At 42.3% G+C, this 17,561-nt stretch overlaps 1 protein-coding gene across 8 annotated transcripts; it reads right to left on the bottom strand.

Moving 5' to 3' along the window:
* Positions 1–203: 203 nt before the first annotated feature.
* On the bottom strand, positions 204–16,639 carry LOC120902504 (fibulin-1). 8 transcript variants are annotated; one of them, XM_040311308.1, is made up of 17 exons: positions 16,552–16,639; positions 14,950–15,188; positions 8,272–8,528; positions 8,032–8,197; positions 7,627–7,789; positions 5,301–5,497; positions 4,841–4,990; positions 4,090–4,192; positions 3,873–3,937; positions 3,439–3,567; positions 2,925–3,065; positions 2,554–2,823; positions 2,143–2,280; positions 1,545–2,054; positions 1,068–1,197; positions 744–980; positions 204–596 (listed from the first exon to the last, which is right to left on the bottom strand). In XM_040311308.1, exons 2-17 carry the CDS (start codon positions 15,035–15,037, stop codon positions 434–436), a joined length of 2,907 nt encoding a protein of 968 aa, XP_040167242.1. In that variant the 5' UTR covers positions 15,038–15,188; positions 16,552–16,639; the 3' UTR covers positions 204–433. The 8 variants fall into 8 exon arrangements, with proteins under 8 accessions (XP_040167242.1, XP_040167243.1, XP_040167245.1 ...); XM_040311309.1 differs by having other exon boundaries at positions 16,521–16,632; XM_040311311.1 differs by having other exon boundaries at positions 16,457–16,632.
* Positions 16,640–17,561: the final 922 nt, after the last annotated feature.

Raw genomic sequence — 17,561 nt, forward strand, 5'->3', positions numbered from 1 at the left:
TTTCTGAAATGTCCTCATGTCCATGTAACGGTTTAAATCCAGTTGAATGTTATTTAAGTCATGACTTACCGAGAAGAGCATGTTGAGCAGCCTATAAATTGTTGAACTTTATCTATTCACTGATTTTAACTCCTTTTGCTCAATAATCTATACCTTCATCAACATTTACGGAATACATTTTAAAGTCTGCAGCATGAACTTTATCTGGTGTGTTTATAAGGTTGTATATTTATTCAATTCGTATACGGTCTTGAATTTCACACGGAAACACTGGCCAATCTTACGCTCCGAATGGGTCTACTACCGCCACACTAGCTAACTCCATTCGCGCTGAGCGAAAGAATGCTAAAGTAAGAATGTAATATTTAACCACTGCCGGGGAGGGAGCGGGTGAATTGAAGCTTCACCGATGGTAAACAAACGCACGCGCGCTTTAATATTCATACGCCGATATCATCAAGAACAGCTTCGCCACATTGGTACCGTACAGCTCACCGTTGTGGAACACACTCATGCTCAACTCCAGCTCGATGTCTTGCGGGCCTTCGATGCTTTTCTTCAGATTTAGCTGTGCGTCGTTCGTTCTTTTTTCCAGCCTGAAACGAAACAAAAGAGTAAACATTTGCGCGGGAAGTAATAAAAAAGACTTTTTTGTTAGATTTAAAGTACAATTTGAAGCGAAAATTCGGAATGCTCTCCACGTCTGTTGCAATATTTAAAAACCGCTTCCAAGTCCCACTTACCCAAAGTAGTGAATATCGACAGGCTTTACATGCGGGGCCGCATCAACCGAAACCAGCTTCAGATCGAAGTCGATCATCTGGAAGTGGGATGGACCGGTCAGTGTGAATAGTCCGCGGCCCTCCGGTGGTATTAAAATGTTGGACACGATCGTTAGAAAATTGTACGAGTACGAGTGAGGTCGGCGCAAGCATTCCATGTCACCGGTATTGCAGTATTTATTGCTCCGCTCGCAACGACTGAAATGTAAAAAAAAACGTTAGTAACACATAGTAACGGAGCTGCAATAGATGGTTGCTATCACCGACAAAAAATATTCAACTTACTTTCGACGATCTGGATCGTGTTTGTAGCCGTAGGGACAGTCGATGGTTGTGCAGCGGTAGCTTCCACCGATGTTGGTGCATATATCCTGGCGTCCCCTGCATACATCCCCTGTTTCGCACTCGTCGATATCTGTGCGATGGAGTGAAATGTTAGAATTGGTGAAAATGGAACGGGAAAAGGATGTGAGGAAATTTGAAAAGCACCGTCCGATAAGATCTTAATTAAGTAAATGGGAAATTCACAAAACTGAAGTCATTGATGTTAGCATAAAATCCCAAGTCGAGCATGGAAACTAGCGAGCAACTAAAAAAAAGTCGAAATTCCAATATTCTTCGTAGCCTGTTCGTTATTGAAAGGAATTTGTTATTTAAGTCAAACGACGGTAACGAGCTGATTGTTAAGCTTCCCTTCAGCTTCGTCTGTTGGAATCAAAATCTGATAGAGATTTGTTTTTACATTTCCTATTATTTACTCACCGATACAGCTCCTTCCATCCGCTCCCAGCTTATAACCATGCGGACACCGGCAGCTGTACGAACCTGGCGTATTCTCACAAATTCCCACACACAAATTAGCCGACTTGTACTCCTCACACTCGTCCACATCGTCGCAGGTGCGATTGTTGTAGCTTATCCTGTAGCCCGGATGGCACCCGCACCGGTACGATCCCCAATAGTTCAGGCAGCGCTGATGGCACAGGCCCGGGATCTCCTTGCACTCGTCCACATCCGTACAGATCATCTCGTTCGGCCCATTCTTGAAGCCCTCCTTGCAGTCGCACCGGTACGAGCCGATCGTATTGACGCAGTTCGAGTTCTGCTGGCACACCTTCGAGCCGTGCATCGCACACTCATCTATATCCTCGCACCGCTTGTTCCGCCCAATCATATGCCCCGGCGGACAGACGCACACATAGCCTCCCTTCTTGTTTTTGCACGTCTGATCTGGCCCGCACAGTGCCTCGCCGGTGGCACACTCGTCGATGTCTTTGGAGGAGAAGAGGCAGTAACCATTGCATGGCATTTACAATTCAATTCACGGTGAAAAATGAATCCCTTTAGTTCCCCGGCTCACCTAGACACTCCGTAATGTCATCGTTCACGCGATATCCCACGGGACAGGTCAACAGGTCCCGGCAGCGGTACGATCCATTCGTATTAATGCACTGCTGATGGCGATGACAGCTAGCTCCACGGGCACATTCGTCAATATCTGGGTTAGCGTTGGTTCACCAACCAAGCGATGAGTGCAAAAGGGTAAAAAGCAAGTTAGTAATTGTGACCATAAATAATGCTAGCTTATGTACAGCGCTGCACGCCAAGGGCGTGAAAAGTAGACGACGGCTAAGGATTTATTGCTGTGTTATATTCACCCCACAAGGACATCGGCAGCATTGCAAGCGAGATTGACAAAGAGTATGAATTTAAATTGTGTCCAGAATTTCGGGAATCAACCGTTGAAACGATCTACTGTGATGCCACTTACCGACACACGCTCCCGCACTGTTCCGCTCGAATCCGATGCCGCACGGTGGCAGCTGTGGCTGGTAGGAAGAGTATCGCGAAGCCGGATAGTGCCCGTACCCAGCAGGATTGTACGAGGGCCGCACGGTGGTAGTGCTGGTCGTGGTCGATGTGGACGTACTGGTCAGCGTGTGATATCTCGACAGCTGACGGCAACGGAACGAGCCCTTGGTGTTGAAGCATTCGAACGGCGGCCGACAGTTGTGACGTCCCAGCGCGCACTCATCGTCATCTGTTTGGTTTGGAGGGGAAGATGCACACAGTGGTGTGTACGAAAGTTAGTTTGCGGTTCCGGGAAGGGGTTGCCATTGCCTGCCCTCCTGCTGCACTCACCATCACAGTGGCCCGTTTCCGCGTTAAGCGTGTAGCCGGTGCCGCAGCTTTGCAGCCGGATGCAGGTGTAGGATCCGATCGTATTGTCGCAGCGCTGCGTCTCCAGACACTCGTGGGCGTTCACCTGACACTCGTTGATGTCTGTGGTGATAAATGGCGTTAATTAGGTCAATTGGGTCAAGTGATTACTCCAGCGTTCAATCTCCTTTCCCACTGCTCGGTTTAAAGCAGCAAGCGTAACGATTCGATTCACCCAGTTTTGTGAAATAGTGCAGATTTTCTGAATTAAATTTCTAAGATTTTACTACAAACGTTAGTTTGAAAACCTTTGATACTCATAACAACAACTTAAACAATGTAAGCTCTTTTGAGGCTCTATCTTATACATTGCTTTCTTTGCGAACAGGTGCAAAATCAATGCAAATCCTCCAATAACTGTATCCACTCCCTGCTAAAGCAGAACCCACAAGAGAAAGATAAAAGCAAGGCCCACACTTCCAACACATTTTCTTACCGACGCACGCATTCGTAACGGTATCCAGGTTGAATCCAATTTTACAATCACACCTGAATCCACCGATTTCGTTCGTGCAGACTTGATTACTGTCGCACGCGTTCCTATCGGCCGCACACTCATCAATATCTGCAAGAAGATGAAATGGAAAATGGAAAACGGAAAGGAAGTGTCGATCAATAACTGGGGCAAGTTAGTAAGATGATCTGAAATCGGTTTCCCAACGACTTCAGAGTATTTGGTAATAGCAACTTGACATGAACAACATGAAAGGATAACACCAATTACACATTGGATCTCATCTCTCGGAATGAGTTCAAGTACGATATACTCCAGATACAGGTATATGGAACGTAAGATGGGATTTGTCCCACAGTAAAGTAACCTAAGGCTCTGATGTAAAGAAGACAGTTCATATCATAGAGAAGACTTACCCACGCACTGATCATTATGACGCCGGAAACCGGGCGTACACGTTTCAACCTTCTTTCTTGCCGGGCTGTTGGGTTGGTTTGTTGGGGGCGAATGGTTCCAATCCGAAGCGTATAAGGGAAGAAACCGGAACAGTAAACGTTAGTACATTTTCCTTCTCCAAACAGTTTCAAAGTGAAACTTTTCGCGACGAGCTTACGAACTAACAAGGGCACGTACGTTGGATAATTCTTCACCACCGCGATACACTCGTACGAGCCCTCGATGTTGACGCAACGGTATCCTTCGTCGCAGGCACCGTCCTCCTCGCACTCGTTGACGTCTGCATCAGGGTCGGGGGATCCGGGCCGATTGATTGAGACAAAGTAGGAAACATGTTGCATTAAGAGTGTAGTGTCGTGGTGTACCGTAGCGAAAAAAAAAAGTTAATTGAATGTATCTCGGGAGGATTTTTTTTTTGTTCGGATCATCTACATCTTTTTATCTGGCGACCATTATCAGGTTAGCAAACTTTATGAATATGAGCGTACAGTGATGGATGGATGTTGGTTAGTTGTTGTAATGATTGAATTTATTAAATAAAATGTGTGATTTTTGGAGGTATGCTTCTGAAGAATAAATATTTTAGGTCAGGTACGGAGTTAATGCAGTATTAGTATACTCAAAATATAATGTTTAGTCAATTTAAGTATAAACTTTGTTTCAAAATGATAATCTTAATCTTTGTCGAGTTTATTTATTCTATGGAAATACCAAACGGCTTCTACATAATGTGCCATCCATCACCTATGCTACAAATGTGTCCATCACTGTACAATATGATACTAGCACTAAGACGGATATGAGATAAGTAAAACGTGAAACAAGCTAAGCATGCACGGTGAAGTGATCTCCTACACCACAGCATCAAGCCAAGGCACCAGGCAGCAAGCGAAAAGCAAAGAGATGATGATGAAGAAAGCAGGCAAACCTTCGCATACGCCCAAGCTCACGTTGTAAGCAAAGCCCGGTTGGCACATGGTGACCGCCTTCGGCAGGCAGGAATAGTTGCCACGTCCGTTGAGACAGTGTTGCCGCTCCCGGTCGCAAGCGTCCAACTGCTCCAGGCATTCGTTCACATCTAGCGCCGGAATTAGAAAGTAACACCCAGAAAGCGAGAGAACAAACAAACCTCAATGTACTGTGAGGGGTGGCACAAGCGCAAGCAGGATGGTGCACGATGAAATACACTTGTGGTGTGACACATTATGTGTGACACAGCCGCACGGGAAACTAATTCAGACATTTGACGGAGGAGCTGCTCACACGGCAAGAAGGAGAAGGTTTTCCCATTCCCCCGCTCTCTGTTTTGTTTCACTTCTACGGCTAACGAGAAGCGTTAAGCAGTTCTCTTTCCGTTTCCGGGCCGTGCCTGGAAGTGTAGAGCTTACCTTCACATTTGCCATTCTTCGGTGTGTAGCCCGGGTCGCAAGCAATGTCCGGAAGGACGACATCAACGCACAGGAAGCTGCCGCGTGTGTTTCGACAAACCTGACTGTCCGGGTTACAGGTGGCCTCGCCCGTTTCGCACTCGTTCACATCCTCACATTTGTCCGTGCGCTTATTGTGCTTGAAGCCGGCATCACAGCTGAAAGTCGGAAAGTCGAACGTGCAAAAAGAGTAATTGTGAGTGGTGCATTGGAGAGCCGAGTGATGGAGTGATCATGTAATTACGCGCTGTTATACTAATTGTAATTAGCGATTTCTATTGTGCTTTTGAAACACGGGCGAGGGTTTCAACAATAAAGGTATTATTATACGACAGATTGATAATCGAACTAAAGAAAACATTTTTATGATTTACTCATTAAAGCACATGTTCATGTCAACGGATAATTATGTATCCACTAGTTTCAATCATGGAAAAATATAGTAACGTAACATTATAAATTCACTAACCACGAATATTGAATATTGCGAATATTGAATAACGAATATTGGCCAGTCCAAGGAAAAATCCTTTAAATCACTATTTTTATTTCCTAATAAATTATATACATGTTAATTTTGTGATTTTAGAATAATTTTCAAATTATAGATTTCTTCTCAGAGGATCAAAACCTTTACTAAAGCTTATGGTTTAAATATGACTATCAAATGGTTCATATAATAGGGATGAAGAAAGATATCGTCCAGCGTTGTAGAATCTGTTAAAATATATGGCTTTACTTAATACCCGTTAACTGTAGAGCCTACTGAAGCTAGCCCTGAATACACCGAACTGAATATCTTACTACTATCCTCAATCAATTAACCAGCCTTATTGGGGGCTTATGTAGGATTAGTCAACGATAAAAGCGCTAACTAACAACGAACAAATGTGGTACACTTTGGTAATGAGAACAATTATGTAAATGTCTAAACTCTGGAATTATCATACAGATAAGGACCTATAACAATTTGAATGTTTTTATAATGCCAATATTTGATTGGTATTGATTTTTTAATCCAAACATCCATGAACACATTTGCTCTAAAGATGCCTAGTTATCAGGTACAAGTTAACTAAAAACCAGTAGTTGTATATAAATAATGTATTGTTCCAAGAAGGATAAGTGTTTTTGTTGCATCAACAACGTGTACCCATATCAATAGGCGACAGTTCATCTGTACAATTTGACAGCTTATACTTGCGCAGTATTTGTATAGACTATAGGATAATAGGAAAATAAATAAAGGTACACATCTACAAGAAATAAACAAGGATGTTTCGAATAACATTGGAAGAATGTTTAGACAACGAAAAAAATATTGTAAAAAATATTCTCCAGACGTTCTAAAACTCTCCAAACCAAATATGAACCAAAAATGAAACAGCTGGTATTTAAAATGTTAATAATTATTCCCTAAAAATTGCAGTTTAATTAATTTTTAACGAGTAAACTATGATTCCTCCGCAATCTTACTTTAGACTAGATTAGCATAGACTGTACAGTAGTATCAGAGAAATTTTATGTATTTTTCGTGTTTATTATTAGGTATGTATCCAACTGTCGTCATTTTGCTTGATTAAACAGCATTTGTGTTTTAAAATAAGACTATTATTGTGAACAAAGTAAATTCTTGGCTATAAATACTCATTTGTTCATAACAAAAAAACAAAATAGGTTCTGGATATTTAACTATTCGTGCAAGGGTTATGGCAGCAAATATGACATGTTTCACCGTAAGAATGTACTAGAAGAAGGAACAAGGAAAGCAGCTTTAGTTTAATATCTGATGTAATAAATTCGCATAGATCCCTACTCGTCCTAAAAATAATATAAAGTATTTTTCTGAAATTGTTATTTCAAACTTCCACACTTTTGCTAGATGTTTCTAATACATGCTTCGTGTTTGTCCAGAAGTGTTTTGATTGAAAATGCATTTTTTCACATCATAAGCTTGCCAATAGAATGTCAATTCTTTCTTTAAAAAATCTTTAAAATTACTTTAGCACCTGCTGTTTGTATTTCTGTATTTCATAACACGATTTTTTGACACTCCAAAGTTGAGAAGTTCCTTTGTAACTGAATTGTTTGGCTCATATGCCTTCTATACGATAGTAGAAACATGCCAAATTTAATTTTAACCAATTTACACTTAATGCACCCAAATCCACCTTTATTTCATAATTACATTAATTAAATACCTGCTAGTATATTCTACTCTAGTAGTACATTACCTTGCAAGCTGAACTTTTCGGATGATTCCATTGATATCCCTGGTCCGACTTACCCTTTACGCTCAACCGTTTCATTATCCTCGTCCGAAACCAGGGCACAGGTTTTCCTGTCGTCCAGCAGCTCGTACCCGGGATGGCACTTGCACACATACGAACCGCCCTCGACGTTCTCGCACACCTGCGAGCAGATCGACGGAAACTGCTCACATAAGCTCTCTGGTGAAGGAAACGAATCAAATCCCCAACGAGCAAACAAAAAGAAAAGAAAAAATAACAAGAACGAAACAGACGCAGTCCTCTCCAATGTAGACTATCTAGCTTTTCGGTGCAAAAAAATACTGTTTCCCCGCAAAATTGGGAGCATGTAAAGAAGGGGAATTCGAAACAGGTGCCGCAACCGCAACAACAGAGAAGCAAAGGTGTGGCAAAAAAAAACACACGTGCAAACAAACACTCACGCTCATCGTTGCCACTGAGGAGTATGATTTCACCTTCTTTCTTGATGTCGTTGCAGCAAGCGTCATAGATCTCGTCCCAGGGGCTTCCGAAGGCGAACGGTTCCACCGAGCACTTGTTAGCGCTCGAGCCAACCACCAGCCCAATTTTGCACGCTTCGCAGCAATCCTGCCGAGGTTAGAAATTTGATTATGTATCCTTTTTTTTTGGGCCCGGGTCTGCTCCGTCCAAACTGTGCCTACCGTGTAAAACTCCGACCCGGAATGGTCACCCTTGAGCGAGCAGCTGAGACCCTGGCGGGCCGCTATCTGGCCAGCTGTGCATTGGTAGATTTTGTGCTGCTTCGAGCAGCAGATTTCGATGGTCGACAGGCACAGCCCGTGCAGCCCAGCCGGTACCAGCTCCAGTGACTTGTTGAAGCTCGAGCAGGTGCGGCTCTGCAGGCCCCACTCTTCGCCTTCCTGGCAGCACAGCGACAGGATCTGTTCGATTGCAATCGCTGGTGAATGGGAAAATGATACACAAGTCGTTATTGGAGGTTCATTTGGTATTGAAACATGTACTCATTTTGTATTAATGGAAGTGTTTAATAACAAGTAAAATTTATCTAAAAATGTACTCTACATATTCAAAAAATCATTTAAAAAACAACGAATCCTCAACAGAACTACAATATCTTACTGCTACAATGAAGTCATAAAGATTTTATAAAACATTCCTTCACCAAGGGCAACATTAACTCCTCATTTCAACACAACACAACCCCATCTTATCACCATTAAACCTGCTCATTCCCGAGCGTTGCCAAAGTACATTGTTACCGCCCGGTATTGTTCCCCGACAGCCACCACCAACAGTTCCTTTCATCGAAAACACCAAACAGTAAACGAACGCCCTACCTTTGCCACAGTGGTTAGTGGTGCTTCGTGCAATAAAATGCTCGAATCCAATTACCGGCAATGTTCTCGGTCGGTTTTCAGCGACCCACTAACAGTGACGGAAACGAGTCATGAATCAATTTTCTCACCTATGGTACACCAACTTATGGGGGGGTCAAACAATTGGGTTGGCACTGGCATTGCATAGATTGCATTTGCGAGCAACCTGCAGCTCTCAATGCAACCCGGCCCATGGGGCTGCTATAAAATAATGGAGCACCCACCCGAAGCACCAACAGAAATAAAATCCCCATCCGTAATAGAATGGTCTTAGTTTTATGTATCTATTACAGAAATAAGTCACTTTTTTCGGGAAGGCAAGAATTACATTTCTGTGCTCTCTACCAACTACCGAGCAGCCCGGAACCGACCCGACCTCATCTGTTACAGCTTAGAATGGATGCTGGCATCCGATATGGAATGAGGGGGGGGGGGGTGTCGGTAGTGGAGGGCATTCTTTACCTTCGGACCGTTGCAAAGGTGAAATCGAGGCGTTCCATACAGGAGGTATTTTCACACATTCGTACCATCGGATCGATAGTAATTATAATAGAAATGGTTTCGATTTCTTCGGCCCTTCTTCCTCGGCGCCTGCGAGCCGCTTGATAATGAAATCGAAGGTAAATAATAGATGAAGCACCCCCCGTGGCCCTGGGATATTTGGGCCGGAGGAGGGTGTGAGATTATGCAATCGATGCACGTATGCGAGGTTTGCGATTTCATTCCCACCAGCTTCTGCTGGGAAAGTGAATACCTCTTTTGTCAGCTTCCTGCGAATGAAATTTCACTGCATGGGAATGGGGGGTTTGAGAAGTTGGTAATTGGAGGTCTGAATGTAGCTGCTTATTATTACGGTAATAATTAATGCTTGTATTTTAAACATTGTGATGTTATGTGGAGTAGGATATTTGTTGTAAAGTTTATTACATAGATTTATATTTGAAAAGATTATAAGATTATTTAGCAATTATTATACTTTTGACACGCTGTCTGAACAGTTATATGAATATGTCATAATGTAATCGTTTGTGACGTTATGACCTATCTTTTATAATCAGAATCAAGCCATTAATGTAAAATCTCGTAAAATCACACAGAGTTCAACAGAATAGCAGTAATTTATTGGAGTATAAACGTGATGTAATGTCGAAAACTTGCTTTCACTTTTTTCGTTAAAATATATAAATTACGCATGACAAACTACAACAGAATGTGACAAAAAAATGCTGAGAAGTATTGAAAAAAGGAAAAACATGCTGTTAAAATTTCTGATTAAAAGATTCTGGCAAAAAACAACCCTTTTTGCTGACTGGTTCATCGCTCGATCGTGAAAGGTATTAACAAATTAAATTAAAAAATCAATAATTGCCACTTTGCTGGTTGGAGGGGAGGAAAAAGAAAGAAAAACAATATAAGAGCTAAAAACGGTCTGACAATCACCAGCACATCGACAGCGTTTGAAAAGCGGTTTAATCTCGCAGCCGAAAGTAGTGAGGAAGCAAACAGCAGCAAGGGTATGCGATACACGAACATTGATCCCAAATATCCTTTAATAACGAACAGCACAAAACGGTGGTACCATCGAGGAATGCACTTTATTTTAACAGGCTTCCAGACAGTATCACAGCAACGTTCAGGCAAGCGTTTATTTTTATTGCTTAAAATGGATGTGGTTATTGTGTAGGAGATCATCAGGCATTCAAAGAGATAGTTTAGTTATTTACGCTGTTAGAGAATTTTATTAATTCTGAGAATTTCATCAATTGACCTACTAGTTTCCTTAGTGTATTATGACATTAAAGAGTAATCATTTTTATCCTGATGCATCATTAAATTAAAAAAAAAGATTGTAGTTTAGCTCAGACCATCAACTATCATATTTATTAATTTGACAGGCGAATAATTCAATAATTTCTATACAGGGTAAATGTACCAATAGTGGTGCAATTTGTAGTGGTATCGATGTGTTTTAATGGATTTAAAGTGTCAGGGTGGACAATTTCTGAATATTTTAACACATATGTTTTGGAATATGTTTTATCTTCGCAATCACAACCATTTTTACCCTGAAATACATCAAATTTACGAAAAATACATATTTTTGTGACTGCTTCGTTGTACCTATAATGGTGGTATTTGTATTAATAGCAAGCATTACTGCCATAATATTAGTTTCTTGGTATAAATTTGATTGATGAAAATATTCACTAAAGTACTGCATCACACCTGTCGTCAACCTACACCCGGAAGAGTGTGCTTGATTTGAAGTCAATTTTTCATTCAGCCAGATAAGCGAATTTTGGCCTGTTTTTGGTAAATTACCTACATAAAACTCATAGAACAATAGAGCTAAGTTGAGTAATGTTGAGAATTAAACATAGGTCACCAGCATTTCCGTGGTAAATTAGACCACGGACAAAACACGCCATTTCTATAGTTAATGCTTAAAGCATCGTGGCAAACAATGTTACTCGATAAACATATAATCAACCCTATTAATCTCTAAAGTTAATATTTAATCGCAAAATTACACATGAAATCTCAGCTGTCAACTAAGCACGATGGTCAATCCCTTTATCATTTTGCATAATGGCTTTAATTGCAAAGTTAGTAAACTATTTTACGCTGTAAACTATAATGCTGACATACTCTATTTAATCGAATTGAAATAAAATGCATCACACTGTTCCATTCTGCTCTGTTGTGCTTTATTTTGGTAGCCTTTACCCCCCATCCAACACAAATTAACTACTTTTATGATAAAGTGATGACCATCATCATCATCAGCGCACACCCACACCCACACAGACATAACAATAAAAAACAGCACCGACAAAATACAAAATAAAACAACACCCCCTCGGTGCAAGCAACATTCAGTTCGAAAACAGCAATCAGTAGAAATTAATTGCACACGGTGGGACGCTACACGTCCCCTTGTCTACATGTCACGTCCATAAAAAAACACTCCTACCGGTAACATTAATAAAACAAAACATAAAAATCACAACACCACCAACCGCTCACCATTCCACCATCCCCCCGCTGGCTACACCGACCGGTGTTTGGCGGTGCGGTTGATAAATGTATATTATTTTATAAATTAAATCAATTATTTATAACACTCCACTCGAGCTCCACTCCACACGAGTGTTTCAAGAGCCCACGGATATCGATACAGGCGGATGTAGTACCTAATTCCGGCTATCATTCGTCACTCATTTCGGCAGCGACGGAGGTGCAACTGCAGTGTGTACTACGGTGCCGCAAAAGTTGCCGCAGTTTCCACTGTCAGATGCATTCTATCGCGCGCGCACACACGTGTATGTGTGTGTGGGTCCTGTACTGCCAAAAAGCACTGTTTCCATAACGACCCGTCAAAATTATTACGGCAGGAGTAGAGCCGTATCGCCATCGCTTATGCTTTACATCTGCAAAACATGCCACATACATTCGTACGGAAAATTAAATTAAACCATCTGCTTCCCGAAAGTGAAAGAAGCCAGTGCCGGAACGGGGTGAAGGTCTGGCTTTTGAATCCTGTGAACTATCACACACACACACGCACACACACACCTTAGCGCACGCTCGTTTCGCCCGTATGAAAAGCTTCTCTGCGGGTTATATATTTTATGGTTAATAAAATTTAACCTTTTACATGCGCACAGCACCTTGCTGCACGCTGTTGAACTGGAGCTACTCACACCGTGGTGCGGCGTATGGGTAAAAGGTGCCATTTGGACACACAAGAAACTGTTCTTAACTGCTGTTCCATGGCTTCCGCTTCATCTCCACGCCCATTCTCTCCCTGAGTCGCGCACGAGCTGGATGGCCGTTGGTAATGCTCAAAATGAATAATTAAATCCTTCTCATAAATAATTCGCTATGCTGCTGCTGCTGTGTTTTTCAATTACCGATTTCTAAGTCAATAAACGTAACGATATGAAACGATTTCAATTTGTCGCCCACTCGCCCACCCGCTATTTCGCCCTCTTCCATTTAGTTGCTTCATGCGAATTGCTCTATTATGTGCTCCCGATGGCACGGCAATGGGGTGTTTGGGTTCTGGAGCAGTTTAGTCCAGGCTGCACCCCACGATGGGCACCAGGTGTGCCACGTGTAATGTACATTAATCACGTACGCCAATGTAGACATGGCTTGAGGTTTATTTGTTCTCACTCCACGCACTCTCACATTCCCTCATTTCGATACAATCACGTTGTTGAGCGGTGCAGGCAATTGTAGTTATTAATTATGTCTTTAGATCAAATGAGTGTGTTAGATAATTGTGAGTAGATTTAGTAATTTATTTGAAAATATTAGCAACAAATTCTAGCGACACGCTGTTGACATGATGCCCTTACAAAGATTCAAAGCATCAAGAATGCACCAATGCTTGCGACTTTACCCTAAACCCTAATGAGAAATACAGGAAAGAATGCAATGGCTTTAATTTCTACCTAGTCGGTGGGATTGCTGTGTACACAACCGTTGCACCGGTGCAAGCATACGTAATCGTAATGCAGCGAAATGCAGCTAACTACTATCTAACACCTTCGTGCACGTTCCGTTTACGCGTCGGATTACGATGGAGCAGCAAGCGTAAGATAAGGCAGCTAAGAAAATAGTTCCGTTGCAGAGCACGGCAACCAAGTGCAGCACTGTTTGCGGATGCTGCCGATAACGCCATATTGCATTAGCGCACTGCTTGGGCTTGCGTTTGGTGCCGTTGGAAGACAGCGATAAAAAGCAAATAAATATAACCGCACATTCACCTTCGTGGGGAGATGGGTATGTAGGATAAAATGGAGGTGCTTAATGCAGGTACATAATGCAGGGATGGGAGAATAAGTCATGTCTATTAATATGGATCAATTCCTATAATTCTTGTTTCAAAGATTTGAAATACTCATTTTGCTGCGGAACTTATGGATCAGGGGTTTTCAGGGGTTCTCATAGTTGTGGGACACTTCCTTGACTGTTTCTACTAGGAAGTGAACTTCATATGATCAATGTTGGACTCTGGAAATCTTTTTGAACAGGCTCCTAGGAAATTCCTATTGGATCTGTCCAACAAGGGTGATATAAAGTCCAATTCCGATTGGATTAAGTTCATTTCACGGAAGAAGGAGTCAATAAAGTGTACCACAGTTATGAGTACTCCTGGAAAACCCTGTAATAACGTTTGCATTTAAAAAAAAATGAACAAGTTTTTTCGATGTTTCATTGGATTATCTTAACGCACTCACAGAACGGTTATTGCACTTTCAATTATTGATTCCTATGAGTTAGCAGACAAAATTTAAATACACCTACATCAGTCGAATTCTCACTGTGATGGCCGAAAAAGTGAAGCAACTTCGTTTAGAAGCGTGCATGATCGAAGAAAGACACCACACCACGTCAGAAACGGACACCGTGAGGTAGTTTGAGAACGTCAAATAAACCCATTTCAACATCTACAACATCTTGGCACTTTTATACAACAATTAGAGCATCGAAAGAAAGATTCGGTTCCGAATTGCCGACGATTCTGAGCGACTTGAGGCTCCAAAGGAAGCTGAAGATGAAAACCGAGAAACGAGTCGCTAAATCGCTACGAAAAAAACATATAAGGAAGCAAAAATCGAGTCCACTGTCTTTCCAGCGGCAAGCAATGAGCTTCAGCTCCGTCCCATTAAATGTTTCCGGACCAACTCCAACAACTTTGTCGTAAAAAGTGAGGAGGAATTGATTTAAATTTGAAGTTAGACCTTAAAACATGCGTACATGCGTGTCTTCGTCCGCCATGCCAAAAATTCTGGATATCTTCCGGTAGGCAGCTCGCAATATCGTAGATTTACTTTGGTAAGAAAGCTTGAATCATAACCTTTCAGAGGATGTCTGTCATAAGCAATTATCTTAATCTTAGCTTTTCATTTAGACTTTAAGTAAATAAATGTATAAAACAGAAAGCAAATAAAATACCAAAATATATCGTACCTTCACCATTGCTCGGTTGCATCAGTGCAAAAGCTCCCAAAAACAGAAGCAACATTGTTGCACGCATCGTCAGTCCTTTTGTAATCATTCTCTTCCCTGCTACTGCAGGAAGAAATATTAACAGTCACACAATGTACACCACTTCACACAACACACAATCATTTGACAGACGCGCTTTAAGCTTCCACCACTGCCAACAATGTCCGTTTCTGTCCTTTACGTAAAGTTGTACTGAGATCCTAGCAAAAACACAAAAAGAAATATATCAGCTAAAACAAAACCAACTAGCGTTTTCTGTTGAAAAGACAAACAAAAAAAGAGACTGTTTCTGTGGTAGAAAAACTCCCCAAGGACCAATGCTTGGGGACATGTCAGAAAACTGTCAAAATGGATCGCGTCCGAAAATTTCGTCAGCAAAAAGGTCGCCGGTAGTAGGAATTAGATCCATCACAGAGCCGCCACTTTACACTGTGCCAAACACTCACACTCACACACACACTCACACACGAGTTTGCTGAACACTTTCAACTATTTGTGGAGGCAGAGATTTTCGTTTTTGGTTCTCTTCCATGCTTCTAATCAATTTGCCACACCACGATCCATATCATCATCATCATCGTTTGCCCACTTTTCGCAATAGATGTACGCGAGGATAAGCTCGAATCACGATCCCCAAAACGGCACAAAGCAAATTTGTTTCGTGGCAAATCGTTGGAATTCGATTTGACAAATTGGGTGGGAAAATATGTCCGTGTAGGAAATAGAGAAAAAAAACCCCCGTTTTGGGGGTGGTTGCCGTCAACTCGAATTTGTAAACTGTGCACTCCGAACGGAGCTAGAGCCTATCGCTCGTGTCACTACGGGTGCTGATCCTGGATTGGCTTCGATCCGTACTACTAACCCACACGCGAACCGTCGTACACTTTTACTATCACCCGGACAAACACACACACACACGCACGCACACATGGTCGTGCTACAAAATGGACCACTTTGGCCATCGTTCGTTCTACCCGTCTTAAAGCGCTTTTAAACCGCTTGTGGCCCCTATTAGTCCGTTGGAACCACCCGTTTCCTTTTTTTTTGCCTTTTTCGGTCAAGGTTGGTAGTTTCTAGCTCATGTCACGCACTTCACTCCACGCTGAAAGTGATCCTTGGAACTGTTTCTTTCGCCTTTTTTGTTTCACTTCCTGCATCAAAACGGTTCCACCTTGGCCCCATACATGTGTGCCGTGGTTGCGTGGTGCACACCTTTTGCTTTCACACACGAGAGCACTGCTGCACAAAGCTTCTCCGGTGCAAAGTAATAGATTTATCGCTATTCCTGAAAGCTTCCCCGGTCACTTTAAGTGGCTTTTGTGAGAGCTCCTCCACTCACAAACACCCCGTGCACGCTGCCAGAGTGCCCTAAGATGCATTGCTCCTTGTTGCTAGCCATCGATCTTCCTAGCCAAGGTTACATCAAAGTACTGCGTACTGGATCCTTTGCACATAAATACCGACAAACCGGATTAAAGACTGGGCTAATTGATTTATAAAGTTCACTTGCAGCAGCACACACAAACACACACCTCAACTCTTCAGGATGAGCTCTTAATTTACTGTGTAGAAGCGCTGGAGCTGCCACTAACAAACACGATTAGACACGACCGTCATGCGTTACGGTCCGGATGAAACTGCACTGTTGGGCACGCGGCAGGCTCGTCTGCTCAATATATAGAAGTGATGTTTGCATTATGATAATGATACTGGTTCTGATGCCACACCGGCGGATGATGCTACACGCTTCCCCTGCCCTGCCTTTTTGGGGCCCTTCTGGCCAATGCTTCCCGCCAGAAAACTTGTGACTGCATAATGTTTGTGAAGTTAAACAAACTGTAAAGGTCAAAGCAGACGGCCAGGCTGCTAGCAAACCTCGGGAGCAGGTAAGCGGGCCCAAGCTCTGAAGAGGCCCGCACCGTCGTGATGAATGCTATGCGCATCTTCCGAGCCATACATTTGGGTAAGGCATTTGGTAGGCAATTCTAGTGCTGAAAGAGCAAACGGAATTAATTCCACTCGCCACTGGCGCCCTGCAGCTTAGGGGAGGAATGCACGAGACGTTCTAATACAATCAAATCAGAATCAGATGGCCGATTCCAGAGCGCCAAACGATTCGGAAACCAAATCTAACGCTCAGATTAACCAAATCTAATGCATACGAGATGGATTGGGGACGTCCCGCGTGTTGATTCGCTGTCTGCTATGCAAAACCCATCGCAGTGACACTGAGCGCGACTGCATATTAACCAAATGTGTAAATGACTCTACCGAGGTCAGTTAGAAATAGGATTTTTTTGAGTTTTTGTTTAAGTTCAAACATTTATGTTTTTTTATAAAACTATAAATATTTCTTGAGTGCAACAAATCTCTGAAAGGCATCACAACACGCATTGAGATCCCTCATTAGCTGGTGGTAGACACTGCTCATGGAGGGATTTAATATAGTCACAAATACATAAGACATAACACAAATTGCTTCAAAACTCTGCATTAGGTTGAAAATATTCTAATTCCTCTAGAAAAATAAGTAGATCTACGATCATCTTCAAAGAAGAGTTCCAAACAGATGA

This window comes from Anopheles arabiensis, chromosome 3 (assembly GCF_016920715.1).
Source record: "Anopheles arabiensis isolate DONGOLA chromosome 3, AaraD3, whole genome shotgun sequence".
Classification (NCBI taxonomy): Eukaryota; Metazoa; Arthropoda; class Insecta; order Diptera; family Culicidae; genus Anopheles; species Anopheles arabiensis.

Bases quoted from the DNA above. Each gene is read 5' to 3' on its own strand.
- LOC120902504 (XM_040311308.1), bottom strand. From the start codon at position 15,037: ATGATTACAAAAGGACTGACGATGCGTGCAACAATGTTGCTTCTGTTT. The intron at 3,568-3,872 runs GTAAGTCTTCTC...ATCTTCTTGCAG, and splicing joins TCATAATGATCAGTGCGTGG to ATATTGATGAGTGTGCGGCC. The intron at 1,198-1,544 runs GTGAGTAAATAA...TCCATCGCACAG, and splicing joins GGATGGAAGGAGCTGTATCG to ATATCGACGAGTGCGAAACA.